Genomic DNA, 16,112 nt, shown 5'->3' on the forward strand with positions numbered 1-16,112 from the left:
AATCCGCCCTGGCATACTGTCAATTAACTTCTGGGCCACATCCTGACTGATGGCAGCCCATTCTTGCATAATCAATGCTTGGAGTTTGTCAGAATTTGTGTGTTTTTGTTTGTCCATCCGCCTCTGGAGGACTGACCACAAGCTCTGGGGAGTTTCCTGCCCATGGACCCAAAATATTGATGTTTTGTTCCCCGGGCCACTTAGTTATCACTTTTGCCTTATGGCAAGGTGCTCCATCATGCTGGAAAAGGCATTGTTCATCACCAAACTGTTCCTGGATGCAATTAATTGCAATTCATCTGATTACTCTTCATAACATTCTGGAGTATATGCAAATTGCCATCATACAAACTGAGGCAGCAGACTTTGTGAAAATTAATATTTGTGTCATTCTCAAAACTTTTGGCCACGACTGTAGATTGAAGGGCAATTCCACCACTTTTCAACCTAATTTTCATTATCTCCTGCACAATACCATGGTTTGCATTTGTGATAAGGCACATTTCTATGTTTTGTACCCCAAAACATCAAGTTAAATAGTTCTACCTGATGGCATCATCAAAAGATAAAACATTTTAAAAACGTGATTTTAAACACTTAAGGTTGTATAAGTCAAATGTACGGTATACACCTACCAACGAAATGCTTAGTTGCAGGTTCCTTCTGGACAATCCAACAACAATAAGAACTAATAAAAGACAAGACTAGGAACATAAAGTAAGTGGCTCAGTAGAATAGAATAAACATTTTAGCATAAGTATAATACAGGAAGACACCATTTATAGTCGAATATTTACACGCGTTTTGGGAAAGGGGGGATTGGGGGGCAAGTGTTTAAATTGTACAGTATTTAGCAATCATATTAAGAGTCTGGTACCAGCAGATGTGATGTGTGTGTGTGTGCGTGTGTGTGTGTGTGCGTGCGTGCGTGCGTGCATGTGTGTGTGTGCGCGAGTGAGTTCACATGTGCTAAGGTGCAGAGAATCAGAGCAGGTGGTCAGTTCAAGTGTTCAGCAGTCTGATGGCTTGTAGATGGGAGCTGTATTTGAGCCTGTTAGTATCAGACCTCAAACTATGATAAGGTCTGCCCGACGGTAAGGGGAACAGCTCGTGGCTGGGGTGGGAGCATAGATCCCAGTGTAGATGTCCTGGAAGGGTGGGAGCACGGTCCCAGTGATGTACTGGGCAGCATTCACCCCTCGCCGGAGGGCCTTGCGGTTGTGGACGGAGCAATTCCCGTACCAGGCCGTGATGCAACCAGTCAGGAAGCTCTCGGTGGTGCAGTGGTTGTTTTTGAAGAGGACCCGGGGTGGCAGGGCAAATTTCTTCAGCCGACTTAGGAAGTCGAGGCGCTGCTGTGCCCTCTTGACAAGAGTGGTGGTGTTGTCTCTACTGCAGTCCCGTTGATGTGGATCGAGGCATGTTCCCGCCTCTGCTTCCTGAAGTCTACAAACAACGCCTTTGTTTTGCTGACGTTGAGGGAGAGCTTGTTGTCCTGGCACCACAATTCCTGTTCAGTTACCTCCTCTATAGACTGACTCGTCGATGCTGGTTGTCAGGCCTGGAGAGGTGGAGTCGTCAGCAAACTTGATGATAGAGTTGGTGTCGTGCAAAGCCATGCAGTAGTGGGTGAACAGGGATTACAGCAGATGGCTGAGGACATGCCCCTGCGAGACCCCTGTGTTAAGAGTCAATGTGGAGGAAGTGTTGTTGCCATTCCTCACAGCCTGTGGTCAGGAAGGCCAGGATCCAGTTGCAGAGTGGGGTGTCCAGACCCGGGGCTCTGAGCTTGGTGTCGAGCTTGGAGGGAACAATAGTGTTGAATGCTGAACTGTAGTCAATGAACAGCATTCTCACATAGGTGTTCCTCTTGTCCAGATGTGTTACGGCCATGTGAATAGCGATGGAAATGGCATCTTCCATGGATCTGTTGGTGAAGTAGGCAAATTGGAATGGCCCCAGTGTGCCTGGCATGCTGGCCTTGACGTGGGCCGGCCATGACCAGCCTCTTGAAGCACTTCATGATGACCGGGGTGAGTGCGACGGGGGATAGTCATTTGGGTCTTGTTTTTCTTGGGCAGTGGGAAGATGGTGGTCTCCTTGAAGCAGATGGGGACTACAGCCTGGGACAGGAACAGGTTTAAGATGTCTGAGAAGACGCCCGCCAGTTGGTGAGAGCCTCGAGAGCCTGGTGATCCTGGATGGCTCGGTATAGTCTGGTCGTCCAGAACAACGAGAGTCTTCCTGGATGGCGCGGTATAGTCTGGTCGTCCAGAGCAACGAGAGTCTTCCTGGATGGCTAGGTATAGTCTGGTCGTCCAGAGCAACGAGAGTCTTCCTGGATGGCTCGGTATAGTCTGGTCGTCCAGAGCAACGAGAGTCTTCCTGGATGGCTCGGTATTGTCTGGTCGTCCAGAGCAACGAGAGTCTTCCTGGATGGCTCGGAGCAACGAGAGTCTTCCTGGATGGCTCGGTATAGTCTGGTCGTCCAGAGCAACGAGAGTCTTCCTGGATGGCTCGGTATAGTCTGGTCGTCCAGAGCAACGAGAGTCTTCCTGGATGGCTCGGTATAGTCTGGTCGTCCAGAGCAACGAGAGTCTTCCTGGCTGGCACGGTCGTCCAGAGCAACGAGAGTCTTCCTGGATGGCTCGGTATAGTCCAGAGCAACGAGAGTCTTCCTGGATGGCTCGGTATCTGGCTCGGTATAGTCTGGTGCGTCCAGAGCAACGAGAGTCTTCCTGGATGGCTCGGTATAGTCCAGAGCAACGAGAGTCTTCCTGGATGGCTCGGTATAGTCTGGTCGTCTTCCTGGAGGCTCGGTATAGTCTGGTCGTCCAGAGCAACGAGAGTCTTCCTGGATGGCTCGGTATAGTCTGGTCGTCCAGAGCAACGAGAGTCTTCCTGGATGGCGCGGTATAGTCTGGTCGTCCAGAGCAACGAGAGTCTTCCTGGATGGCTCGGTATAGTCTGGTCGTCCAGAGCAACGAGAGTCTTCCTGGATGGCTCGGTATAGTCTGGTCGTCCAGAGCATCGAGAGTCCTCTCCTCACAGAGGCCCCTTGAGTTGTCTTTGACCTTGAATTAGAATCCCATTCATTCTGTCAGGCTCTATAAAGGAAAAGTTCTGCTGAATAAAGAAACATAGAAGTAATTATTTGGCTTGTGAGTCACTTTATCCTCCTGAGTGAGTGAGTGAGTGAGTGAGTGAGTGAGTGAGTGAGTGAGAGAGAGAGACCAACATAATGTTCAAAGTCAGTACAGTCTTGGTGACTCATGCATGTAACAACATAGTCAGCTAATTATTCATGGTTAGAGTTGACGTTACAGTGGCGCTCAGGGTTTCTCTCAGAGGGAACTAAGTATTGGTGTGTGAGAGAGAAGGGGTGTGATGTTATTTTGGTTTGTGATAAGTTCTTTAATGAACCCAGAGTGTGACACACACACACACACACACACACACACACACACACACACACACACACACACACACACACACTGCTCTCTAATCAAGCCTATTTCCCCTGTGTTCCCCTCTGTAGGAGTGTGGTTTCAGCCACTCGTGGTACCTGTCAGTGTTCAGTGTGCTGTGCTGTCTGGGCATCGTTCTGTGTCTGGTCACCTCTGTGGCTGTAGAGTGGACAGGCCTGAGAGTGGCCAAAGAACTACACCACAACCTGCTCAGCAAGATCATACTGGCACCTATGAGGTAAAGGTGTGTGTGTGCGTGTGTGTGTGTGTGCACATCATGTGAGTGAGTGAGTGAGTGAGTTGTGTTTGTGTGTGTAACGATCGATCATCCTGGGGAGCGAGGTAAGACACTGTATACATTGTGAACCGCCCCATTACCCAGAGGTCCATCTGCCTTCCACACACTGAAACCACGACGACGCCATTGCAGTAACAGATCCCAGACAACTAATGACCTTGTGGTCGGGACTCTGTACAGAACCATTTTAGATAAGGTGGCAGCCAAGAAGGATAATCACTTTCATTGTCTTCTTGTTTTCAAATTCAATTCCTCAAAACCCTCAGAGGAATAGAATCTGTAACAGAAACATTGATGATATTCCAGTAGCTTCATCCTTCCACTTGAGGTTGTACTTGTCGAACAGTAAAAACATGTAAAAACATGAAAACTTTCAGGGACAATAAAGTAAGATGTAAAACTATGGTGTAGTTGATCTGTGTGGTTGTCACTTTCAGGCTGTTTGAGACCACTCCCCTGGGTAACATCCTCAACAGGTTCTCCTCTGACACCAACACCATAGACCAGGTATGTCTACACCACCCTCTCTGTGTGTTAACACTAGAAGGAGCCTCAACCACACTGACTTGGAACTTTCAAATGCTATGAATCTCAAATAGACTTTGCTTATTTTTCTTCGTGGTTTTCAAAGTAGCTACAGCCTGTGAACCCTTTGGTTGCTTTTCCTGGTAGATGGTAGTCATGTAATGTTTCACTGGTGGCTGTGTCCCCAGCACATCCCTGCCACCCTGGAGTGTCTGAGTCGCTCCACCCTGCTGTGTGTGTCGGCGCTGGGGGTTATCTCCTATGTGACCCCTGTGTTCCTCATTGCTCTGGTGCCCCTGGCCATCGCCTGCTACTTCATACAGAAGTACTTCCGGGTTGCCTCCAGGTGAGTGCCTGGTTTGGGATATATATATATTTTTTTACATCTCTGTCACTTGTTTTGCTTCAGTTTATCAGTTTATTCAAAGGGCAGTGTTCTCATCTGGGCTAGTTACAGTATGTCTCCCCTTTTCCTCTGTCCATTTCTATATCTTGTATCTCTCTCTCTCTCCCTACTCTCTCTCTCCCTTTCTCCCCGTCTCTCTCCCTACTCTCTCTCTCCCTTTCTCCCCGTCTCTCTCCCTGTCTCTCTCCCTACTCTCTCTCTCCCTTTCTCCCTGTCTCTCTCCCTACTCTCTCTCTCCCTTTCTCCCTGTCTCTCCCCTACTCTCTCTCTCCCTTTCTCCCCGTCTCTCTCCCTTTCTCCCCTCTCTCTCCCTCTCTCTCTCTCTCCTTTCTCCCTGTCTCTCCTCTCTCTCCCTTTCTCCCCGTCTCTCTCCCTTTCTCCCCTCTCTCTCCTACTCTCTCTCTCCCTTTCTCCCCATCTCTCTCCCTTTCTCCCCGTCTCTCTCCCTACTCTCTCTCTCTCCCTTTCTCCCTGTCTCTCTCCCTACTCTCTCTCTTTCTCCCCGTCTCTCTCCCTTTCTCCCCATCTCTCTCCCTACTCTCTCTCTCCCTTTCTCCCCTCTCTCTCCCCTTTCTCCCCGTCTCTCTCCCTTTCTCCCCGTCTCTCTCCCTTTCTCTCTCTCTCCTTTCTCCCCGTCTCTCTCTCCCTTTCTCCCCATCTCTCTCCCTACTCTCTCTCTCCCTTTCTCCCCTCTCTCTCTCCCTTTCTCCCTGTCTCTCTCCCTACACTCTCTCTCCCTTTCTCCCTGGCTCTCTCCCTACTCTCTCTCTCTCTCTCCCTTTCTTCCTGTCTCTCTCCCTACTCTCTCTCTCCCTTTCTCCCTGTCTCTCTCTCTCCCTTTCTTCCTGTCTCTCTCCCCCTCTCTTTCTCTCTCTCTACCTATTTCCCCCCTCTCTCCCTTTCTCTCTCCCCTCTCTTTCTCTCTCTCTCTACCTTTCCCCCTCTCTCCCTTTCTCCCCGTCTCTCTCCCCCTCTCTTTCTCTCTCTCTACCTATTTTCTCCCCCCACCTCTATCTCTCTACCTATTCTCCCCCTCCCTCTCTCTCTCCTATTTCCCCCACCCCTCTCTCTCTCTCTACCTATTCTCCCCCCACCTCTCTCTCTCTCTCTCTCTACCTATTCCCCCTCTCCTCTACCTATTCCCCCTCTCTCTCTACCTATCCCCCCCTCTCTCTACCTATTCCCCCCTCTCTCTACCTATCCCCCTCTCTCTATCTATTCCTCCCCCACCTCTCTCTCTCTCTACCTATCCCCCCATCTCGCTCTCTCTCTCTCTCTCTCTCTCTCTCTCTCTCTCTCTCTCTCTCTCTCTCTCTACCTATTTCCCCCCATCTCTCTCTCTCTGGTCAGGGACCTCCAGCAGTTGGAGGATAGTACCCAGCTCCCTCTCCTGTCCCACTTCTCAGAGACAGTGGAGGGCCTCACCACCATCCGGGCATTCAGGTAAAGATTTTCTAAACAACATCCATTTTGATCTGGACCAGCGAGGCAGTTATGTGTTTCTCCACTTACACATATTACTCTGTGATTGTCTCTCCTCCAGGTACGAGTCCAGGTTCAGACAGAGGTTATTGGAGTATACTGATGCCAACAACATCGCATCTCTCTTCCTCACAGCAGCCAATCGCTGGCTAGAGGTCCGCATGGTAATGAGGTCTACTCTATAATGCATTCTGCTCTACTAAACTCTTGTCTGTGTGGTGTATCTAAGGCATGGTCTGCTCTACTAAACTCTTGTCTGTGTGGTGTATCTAAGGCATGGTCTGCTCTACTAAACTCTTGTCTGTGTGGTGTATCTAAGGCATGGTCTGCTCTACTAAACTCTTGTCTGTGTGGTGTATCTAAGGCATGGTCTGCTCTACTAAACTCTTGTCTGTGTGGTGTATCTAAGACATGGTCTGCTCTACTAAACTCTTGTCTGTGTGGTGTATCTAAGGCATGGTCTGCTCTACTAAACTCTTGTCTGTGTGGTGTATCTAAGGTATGGTTCGTGTTGATTAAGTTATTACGTCTGCTCTCATTCTATTGGGTGACTGCACCCTCTATGGGAGCTTTGAATATGACAGGATTCTATGGATTTATACTGAGCGTTTTTTTGTATTTCTATTGGACTATGTAGTTTTAACTGTTTGTTTTCTCTCCAAACGTGTACAGGTTTGTGTGTGGTGACTATGTATACTGTTCCCCTATAGGAGTATGTAGGAGCCTGTGTTGTTCTGATAGCAGCCGTGGCCTCCATCAGCAACTCTCTGTACAACCACCTCTCCACTGGCCTGGTGGGACTCGGACTCACCTACACACTCATGGTGAGGACCGCTCTGGGGTGTGTGTGTGTGTGTGTGTGTGTGTGTCTAAGGTCAAAGATCTAATGTAGTCACACATTTCTCGATGAAAGACTGAGGCTGAGTTGCTACGGCCAAATGGCACGTTGTGTTTCTTCTCCAGGAAGAGTCTGGATCTGATCTCCCCGACGTCTTACAGAATGGAACACATTCTGACCGTTCTGATTGGTCCCAGAAACCGATGGGATTGTGGGCCAAAGCCAGCCTACATGATGACGTCATCAACTTTGCCACTCTTATTGGTTAGATTTGTTAGATAAGATCCAATCGCTGATGAATTTGAAATCCGCACAAAGGATTTCTAGGATGTCAGTTTCAGACTGAATTTACTGAACAATCAATAGAGCAGCTGAATTCAGGACGAGTTGTCAGGTTGAGGCTCTAAACCAATCAAACCTCCCCTTCCTGTTACACTACCTGTCTGTGTCTCTGTCCCAGGTATCCAACTACCTGAACTGGATGGTGCGGAACCTGGCAGACATGGAGGTTCAGCTGGGTTCAGTCAAGAGGATCAACGGCCTGCTGAAGACTGAGCCTGAGAACTACGAGGGACTGATGGGTTCGTACAGTCTAACCTTAGTACAGTACTACCGCTTAGCTGAACTTAACACAACCCTAACCTTAGTACAGTACTACCTCTTAGCTCCAGGCCTAAGTCTAACCTTAGTACAGTACTACCTCTTAGCTCCAGGCCTAAGTCTAACCTTAGTACAGTACTACCGCTTAGCTCCAGGCCTAAGTCTAACCTTAGTACAGTACTACCTCTTAGCTCCAGGCCTAAGTCTAACCTTAGGTCTGGAGCTAAGAGGTAGTACTGTACTAAGTCTAACCCTAGTACAGTACTACCTCTTAGCTCCAGGCCTAAGTCTAACCTTAGTACAGTACTACCGCTTAGCTCCAGGCCTAAGTCTAACCCTAGTACAGTACTCCCTCTTAGCTCCAGGCCTAAGTCTAACCTTAGTATAGTACTACCTCTTAGCTCCAGACCTAAGTCTAACCTTAGTACAGTACTACCTCTTAGCTCCAGGCCTAAGTCTAACCCTAGTACAGTACTACCTCTTAGCTCCAGGCCTAAGTCTAACCTTAGTACAGTACTACCTCTTAGTTCAACTTAACACAGCCCTAACCCTAGCCACAAAAACAACCCCAACCCTAAACCTAGCCAAAACCCTAACCCTAGCCACAAACACAACCCCAACCCTAAACCAAAACCCCAACCCTAAACCAAAACCCTAACCCCAGCCACAAACACAACCCCAACCTTAACCCTAGCTCCAGCCCAAACCGGGTAGTTCTGGCTCAATTTAACCTCTGCCTATGTCTCGGGCACACTAGGATGGTTCTAGTCCTGAGTAATGAAGTTAAAGCTGGAATCCTTAGTGGTGAAAAAGCCACATCCGTTTGCGATATAACGCCGACAAAGAAGTTACTGCAAACAACAAACACCGTTTTTCCCCCTCTGACATCTTCGCACGCTTGATAGAAGAACACAATATGTAGTGCAATGTTTTTAACATGCACAACGCACACAACTGCACAACGCTCCTCAGCTCAGCAACAAAAACAATAATGGTGGCCAGCGGCGCTGTTTCCCCCTACCATGGATTCTTTAAGGCTTATTCCCAACCTGGCTTGAAACGTGTGAAGGACAGTGGAACATGGAACATCCCAGTATGACTTGTCGCCACAGTGCAGTTCTCTCTATTCCAATTTTTCCCCCTCTCACCGGTCTCTCCCTCTCTCTGTCCATCTCACCCGTCTCGCCCTCTCTCTGTCCCTCTCACCTGTCTCTCCCTCTCTCTGTCCATCTCACCTGTCTCTCCCTCTCTCTGTCCATCTCACCCGTCTCTCCCTCTCTCTGTCCATCTCACCCGTCTCGCCCTCTCTCTGTCCCTCTCACCTGTCTCTCCCTCTCTCTGTCCATCTCACCCGTCTCTCCCTCTCTCTGTCCATCTCACCTGTCTCTCCCTCTCTCTGTCCATCTCACCTGTCTCTCCCTCTCTCTGTCCCTCTCACCTGTCTCTCCCTCTCTCTGTCCCTCTCACCTGTCTCTCCCTCTCTCTGTCCATCTCACCCGTCTCTCCCTCTCTCTGTCCCTCTCACCCGTCTCTCCCTCTCTCTGTCCGTCTCACCTGTCTCTCCATCTCACACGTCTCTCCCTCTCTCTGTCCCTCTCACCTGTCTCTCCCTCTCTCTGTCCGTCTCACCTGTCTCGCCCTCTCTCTGTCCATCTCACCCGTCTCGCCCTCTCTCTGTCCCTCTCACCTGTCTCTCCCTCTCTCTGTCCGTCTCACCTGTCTCGCCCTCTCTCTGTCCGTCTCACCTGTCTCTCCATCTCACCCGTCTCGCCCTCTCTCTGTCCCTCTCACCTGTCTCTCCCTCTCTCTGTCCCTCTCACCTGTCTCTCCCTCTCCCTGTCCCTCTCACCTGTCTCTCCCTCTCTCTGTCCGTCTCACCTGTCTCTCCATCTCACTCGTCTCTCCCTCTCTCTGTCCCTCTCACCTGTCTCTCCCTCTCTCTGTCCGTCTCACCTGTCTCTCCCTCTCTCTGTCCCTCTCACCTGTCTGTCCCTCTCTCCTGTCTCTCCCTCTCTCTGTCCCTCTCACCTGTCTCTCCCTCTCTCTGTCCCTCTCACCTGTCTCTCCCTCTCTCTGTCCATCTCACCCGTCTCTCCCTCTCTCTGTCCCTCTCACCCGTCTCTCCCTCTCTCTGTCCGTCTCACCTGTCTCTCCATCTCACTCGTCTCTCCCTCTCTCTGTCCCTCTCACCTGTCTCTCCCTCTCTCTGTCCGTCTCACCCGTCTCGCCCTCTCTCTGTCCCTCTCACCTGTCTCTCCCTCTCTCTGTCCGTCTCACCTGTCTCGCCCTCTCTCTGTCCATCTCACCCGTCTCGCCCTCTCTCTGTCCCTCTCACCTGTCTCTCCCTCTCTCTGTCCGTCTCACCTGTCTCGCCCTCTCTCTGTCCGTCTCACCTGTCTCTCCATCTCACCCGTCTCGCCCTCTCTCTGTCCCTCTCACCTGTCTCTCCCTCTCTCTGTCCCTCTCACCTGTCTCTCCCTCTCCCTGTCCCTCTCACCTGTCTCTCCCTCTCTCTGTCCGTCTCACCTGTCTCTCCCTCTCTCTGTCCCTCTCACCTGTCTCTCCCTCTCTCTGTCCCTCTCACCTGTCTCTCCCTCTCTCTGTCCCTCTCACCTGTCTCTCCCTCTCTTTGTCCGTCTCACCTGTCTCTCCCTCTCTCTGTCCGTCTCACCCGTCTCTCCCTCTCTCTGTCCGTCTCACCCGTCTCTCCCTCTCTCTGTCCGTCTCACCCGTCTCTCCCTCTCTCTGTCCGTCTCACCCGTCTCTCCCTCTCTCTGTCCGTCTCACCCGTCTCTCCCTCTCTCTGTCCGTCTCACCCGTCTCTCCCTCTCTCTGTCCGTCTCACCCGTCTCTCCCTCTCTCTGTCCCTCTCACCTGTCTCTCCATCTCACTCGTCTCTCCCTCTCCCTGTCCGTCTCACCTGTCTCTCCCTCTCTTTGCCCGTCTCACCTGTCTCTCCCTCTCTCTGTCCGTCTCACCTGTCTCTCCATCTCACCCGTCTCTCCCTCTCTCTGTCCCTCTCACCTGTCTCTCCCTCTCTCTGTCCGTCTCACCTGTCTCTCCCTCTCTCTGTCCGTCTCACCTGTCTCTCCCTCTCTCTGTCCAACTCACCTGTCTCTCCCTCTCTCTGTCCATCTCACCCGTCTCTCCCTCTCTCTGTCCGTCTCACCCGTCTCTCCCTCTCTCTGTCCGTCTCACCCGTCTCTCCCTCTCTCTGTCCGTCTCACCCGTCTCTCCCTCTCTCTGTCCGTCTCACCCGTCTCTCCCCCTCTCTCTGTCCATCTCACCCGTCTCTCCCTCTCTCTGTCCGTCTCACCTGTCTCTCCCTCTCTCTGTCCATCTCACCCGTCTCTCCCTCTCTCTGTCCGTCTCACCCGTCTCTCCCTCTCTCTCTGTCCGTCTCACCCGTCTCTCCCTCTCTCTGTCCGTCTCACCCGTCTCTCCCTCTCTCTGTCCGTCTCACCCGTCTCTCCCTCTCTCTGTCCCTCTCACCTGTCTCTCCATCTCACTCGTCTCTCCCTCTCTCTGTCCGTCTCACCTGTCTCTCCCTCTCTCTGTCCATCTCACCTGTCTCTCCTTCTCTCTGTCCATCTCACCCGTCTCTCCCTCTCTCTGTCCATCTCACCTGTCTCTCCCTCTCTCTGTCCATCTCACCTGTCTCTCCCTCTCTCTGTCCATCTCACCTGTCTCTCCCTCTCTCTGTCCATCTCACCTGTCTCTCCCTCTCTCTGTCCATCTCACCTGTCTCTCCCTCTCTCTGTCCATCTCACCTGTCTCTCCCTCTCTCTGTCCATCTCACCCGTCTCTCCCTCTCTCTGTCCGTCTCACCCGTCTCTCCCTCTCTCTGTCCGTCTCACCCGTCTCTCCCCTCTCTCTGTCCGTCTCACCTGTCTCTCCCTCTCTCTGTCCATCTCACCCGTCTCTCCCTCTCTCTGTCCATCTCACCCGTCTCGCCCTCTCTCTGTCCGTCTCACCTGTCTCTCCCTCTCTCTGTCCATCTCACCCGTCTCGCCCTCTCTCTGTCCCTCTCACCCGTCTCTCCCTCTCTCTGTCCATCTCACCCGTCTCGCCCTCTCTCTGTCCGTCTCACCTGTCTCTCCCTCTCTCTGTCCATCTCACCCGTCTCTCCTCCGTCTCTGTCCCTCTCACCTGTCTCTCCATCTCACTCGTCTCTCCCTCTCTCTGTCCGTCTCACCTGTCTCTCCCTCTCTCTGTCCATCTCACCCGTCTCTCCTTCTCTCTGTCCATCTCACCCGTCTCGCCCTCTCTCTGTCCCTCTCACCCGTCTCTCCCTCTCTCTGTCCATCTCACCTGTCTCTCCCTCTCTCTGTCCATCTCACCTGTCTCTCCCTCTCTCTGTCCATCTCACCCGTCTCTCCCTCTCTCTGTCCGTCTCACCCGTCTCTCCCTCTCTCTGTCCGTCTCACCCGTCTCTCCCTCTCTCTGTCCGTCTCACCCGTCTCTCCCTCTCTCTGTCCCTCTCACCTGTCTCTCCATCTCACTCGTCTCTCCCTCTCTCTGTCCGTCTCACCCGTCTCTCCCTCTCTCTGTCCCTCTCACCTGTCTCTCCATCTCACTCGTCTCTCCCTCTCTCTGTCCCTCTCACCTGTCTCTCCATCTCACCCGTCTCTCCCTCTCTCTGTCCATCTCACCCGTCTCTCCCTCTCTCTGTCCATCTCACCTGTCTCTCCCTCTCTCTGTCCGTCTCACCTGTCTCTCCCTCTCTCTGTCCATCTCACCCGTCTCTCCCTCTCTCTGTCCGTCTCACCCGTCTCTCCCTCTCTCTGTCCGTCTCAGCCGTCTCTCCCTCTCTCTGTCCGTCTCACCCGTCTCTCCCTCTCTCTGTCCGTCTCACCCGTCTCTCCCTCTCTCTGTCCCTCTCACCTGTCTCTCCATCTCACTCGTCTCGCCCTCTCTCTGTCCCTCTCACCTGTCTCTCCATCTCACCCGTCTCGCCCTCTCTCTGTCCCTCTCACCTGTCTCTCCCTCTCTCTGTCCATCTCACCTCTCTCTCCCTCTCTCTGTCCGTCTCACCTGTCTCTCCCTCTCTCTGTCCATCTCACCCGTCTCTCCCTCTCTCTGTCCGTCTCACCCGTCTCTCCCTCTCTCTGTCCGTCTCACGCTTCTCTCCCTCTCTCTGTCCGTCTCACCCGTCTCTCCCTCTCTCTGTCCATCTCACCCGTCTCTCCCTCTCTCTGTCCATCTCACCCGTCTCGCCCTCTCTCTGTCCCTCTCACCTGTCTCTCCCTCTCTCTGTCCATCTCACCTGTCTCTCCCTCTCTCTGTCCATCTCACCTGTCTCTCCCTCTCTCTGTCCATCTCACCCGTCTCTCCCTCTCTCTGTCCGTCTCACCCGTCTCTCCCTCTCTCTGTCCGTCTCACCCCGTCTCTCCCTCTCTCTGTCCGTCTCACCCCGTCTCTCCCTCTCTCTGTCCCTCTCACCTGTCTCTCCATCTCACCCGTCTCTCCCTCTCCCTGTCCGTCTCACCTGTCTCTCCCTCTCTTTGTCCGTCTCACCTGTCTCTCCCTCTCTTTGTCCGTCTCACCTGTCTCTCCCTCTCTCTGTCCATCTCACCTGTCTCTCCCTCTCTCTGTCCATCTCACCCGTCTCTCCCTCTCTCTGTCCGTCTCACCCGTCTCTCCCTCTCTCTGTCCATCTCACCCGTCTCTCCCTCTCTCTGTCCGTCTCACCCGTCTCTCCCTCTCTCTGTCCGTCTCACCCGTCTCTCCCTCTCTCTGTCCGTCTCACCCGTCTCTCCCTCTCTCTGTCCGTCTCACCTGTCTCTCCCTCTCTCTGTCCATCTCACCCCGTCTCTCCCTCTCTCTGTCCGTCTCACCCCGTCTCTCCCTCTCTCTCTGTCCGTCTCACCCGTCTCTCCCTCTCTCTGTCCGTCTCACCCGTCTCTCCCTCTCTCTGTCCGTCTCACCCGTCTCTCCCTCTCTCTGTCCCTCTCACCTGTCTCTGTCTCTCCATCTCACTCGTCTCTCCCTCTCCCTGTCCGTCTCACCTGTCTCTCCCTCTCTCTGTCCATCTCACCTGTCTCTCCCTCTCTCTGTCCATCTCACCTGTCTCTCCCTCTCTCTGTCCATCTCACCTGTCTCTCCCTCTCTCTGTCCATCTCACCTGTCTCTCCCTCTCTCTGTCCATCTCACCTGTCTCTCCCTCTCTCTCTGTCCATCTCACCTGTCTCTCCCTCTCTCTGTCCATCTCACCTGTCTCTCCCTCTCTCTGTCCATCTCACCTGTCTCTCCCTCTCTCTGTCCATCTCACTCGTCTCTCCCTCTCTCTGTCCATCTCACCTGTCTCTCCCTCTCTCTGTCCATCTCACCTGTCTCTCCCTCTCTCTGTCCATCTCACCCGTCTCTCCCTCTCTCTGTCCGTCTCACCCGTCTCTCCCTCTCTCTGTCCGTCTCAGCCGTCTCTCCCTCTCTCTGTCCGTCTCACCCGTCTCTCCCTCTCTCTGTCCGTCCGTCACCCCGTCTCTCCCTCTCTCTGTCCGTCTCACCCTCTCCCTCTCTCTGTCTCTCCCTCTCTCTGTCCCTCTCACCTGTCTCTCCATCTCACTCGTCTCTCCCTCTCTCTGTCCGTCTCACCCGTCTCTCCCTCTCTCTGTCCCTCTCACCTGTCTCTCCATCTCACTCGTCTCTCCCTCTCTCTGTCCCTCTCACCTGTCTCTCCATCTCACCCGTCTCTCCCTCTCTCTGTCCATCTCACCCGTCTCTCCCTCTCTCTGTCCATCTCACCTGTCTCTCCCTCTCTCTGTCCGTCTCACCCGTCTCTCCCTCTCTCTGTCCCTCTCACCTGTCTCTCCATCTCACTCGTCTCGCCCTCTCTCTGTCCCTCTCACCTGTCTCTCCATCTCACCCGTCTCGCCCTCTCTCTGTCCCTCTCACCTGTCTCTCCCTCTCTCTGTCCATCTCACCTCTCCCTCTCTCTGTCCATCTCACCTGTCTCTCCCTCTCTCTGTCCATCTCACCCGTCTCTCCCTCTCTCTGTCCATCTCACCCGTCTCTCCCTCTCTCTGTCCGTCTCACCCTTCTCTCCCTCTCTCTGTCCGTCTCACCCGTCTCTCCCTCTCTCTGTCCATCTCACCCGTCTCTCCCTCTCTCTGTCCATCTCACCCGTCTCGCCCTCTCTCTGTCCCTCTCACCTGTCTCTCCCTCTCTCTGTCCATCTCACCTGTCTCTCCCTCTCTCTGTCCATCTCACCCGTCTCTCCCTCTCTCTGTCCATCTCACCCGTCTCTCCCTCTCTCTGTCCGTCTCACCCGTCTCTCCCTCTCTCTGTCCGTCTCACCCGTCTCTCCCTCTCTCTGTCCGTCTCACCCGTCTCTCCCTCTCTCTGTCCCTCTCACCTGTCTCTCCATCTCACCCGTCTCTCCCTCTCCCTGTCCGTCTCACCTGTCTCTCCCTCTCTTTGTCCGTCTCACCTGTCTCTCCCTCTCTTTGTCCGTCTCACCTGTCTCTCCCTCTCTCTGTCCATCTCACCTGTCTCTCCCTCTCTCTGTCCATCTCACCCGTCTCTCCCTCTCTCTGTCCGTCTCACCCGTCTCTCCCTCTCTCTGTCCGTCTCACCCGTCTCTCCCTCTCTCTGTCCGTCTCACCCGTCTCTCCCTCTCTCTGTCCATCTCACCCGTCTCGCCCTCTCTGTCCCTCTCACCTGTCTCTCCCTCTCTCTGTCCATCTCACCTGTCTCTCCCTCTCTCTGTCCATCTCACCTGTCTCTCCCTCTCTCTGTCCATCTCACCCGTCTCTCCCTCTCTCTGTCCGTCTCACCCGTCTCTCCCTCTCTCTGTCCGTCTCACCCGTCTCTCCCTCTCTCTGTCCGTCTCACCCGTCTCTCCCTCTCTCTGTCCCTCTCACCTGTCTCTCCATCTCACCCGTCTCTCCCTCTCCTGTCCGTCTCACCTGTCTCTCCCTCTCTTTGTCCGTCTCACCTGTCTCTCCCTCTCTTTGTCCGTCTCACCTGTCTCTCCCTCTCTCTGTCCATCTCACCTGTCTCTCCCTCTCTCTGTCCATCTCACCCGTCTCTCCCTCTCTCTGTCCGTCTCACCCGTCTCTCCCTCTCTCTGTCCGTCTCACCCGTCTCTCCCTCTCTCTGTCCGTCTCACCCGTCTCTCCCTCTCTCTGTCCGTCTCACCCGTCTCTCCCTCTCTCTGTCCGTCTCACCCGTCTCTCCCTCTCTCTGTCCGTCTCACCTGTCTCTCCCTCTCTCTGTCCATCTCACCCGTCTCTCCCTCTCTCTGTCCGTCTCACCCGTCTCTCCCTCTCTCTGTCCGTCTCACCCGTCTCTCCCTCTCTCTGTCCGTCTCACCCGTCTCTCCCTCTCTCTGTCCGTCTCACCCGTCTCTCCCTCTCTCTGTCCCTCTCACCTGTCTCTCCATCTCACTCGTCTCTCCCTCTCCCTGTCCGTCTCACCTGTCTCTCCCTCTCTCTGTCCATCTCACCTGTCTCTCCCTCTCTCTGTCCATCTCACCTGTCTCTCCCTCTCTCTGTC

General features: G+C 53.5%; 1 protein-coding gene across 3 annotated transcripts in view; it reads left to right on the forward strand.

The window, feature by feature from the left end:
* The window catches only part of LOC115144802 (ATP-binding cassette sub-family C member 8-like), a 165,653-nt gene that overhangs the window by 121,473 nt on the left and 28,068 nt on the right, over positions 1-16,112 (forward strand). For all 3 annotated transcript variants that reach the window (XM_065002992.1, XM_065002993.1, XM_065002994.1), the window contains exons 26-32: positions 3,539-3,705; positions 4,203-4,272; positions 4,479-4,636; positions 6,047-6,139; positions 6,240-6,342; positions 6,889-7,002; positions 7,477-7,597. In XM_065002992.1, coding sequence (XP_064859064.1) covers positions 3,539-3,705; positions 4,203-4,272; positions 4,479-4,636; positions 6,047-6,139; positions 6,240-6,342; positions 6,889-7,002; positions 7,477-7,597 — 826 coding nt within the window. The remainder of the gene's footprint in view (positions 1-3,538; positions 3,706-4,202; positions 4,273-4,478; positions 4,637-6,046; positions 6,140-6,239; positions 6,343-6,888; positions 7,003-7,476; positions 7,598-16,112) is intronic.

This window comes from Oncorhynchus nerka, linkage group LG17 (assembly GCF_034236695.1).
Source record: "Oncorhynchus nerka isolate Pitt River linkage group LG17, Oner_Uvic_2.0, whole genome shotgun sequence".
Taxonomy (NCBI): domain Eukaryota; kingdom Metazoa; phylum Chordata; class Actinopteri; order Salmoniformes; family Salmonidae; genus Oncorhynchus; species Oncorhynchus nerka.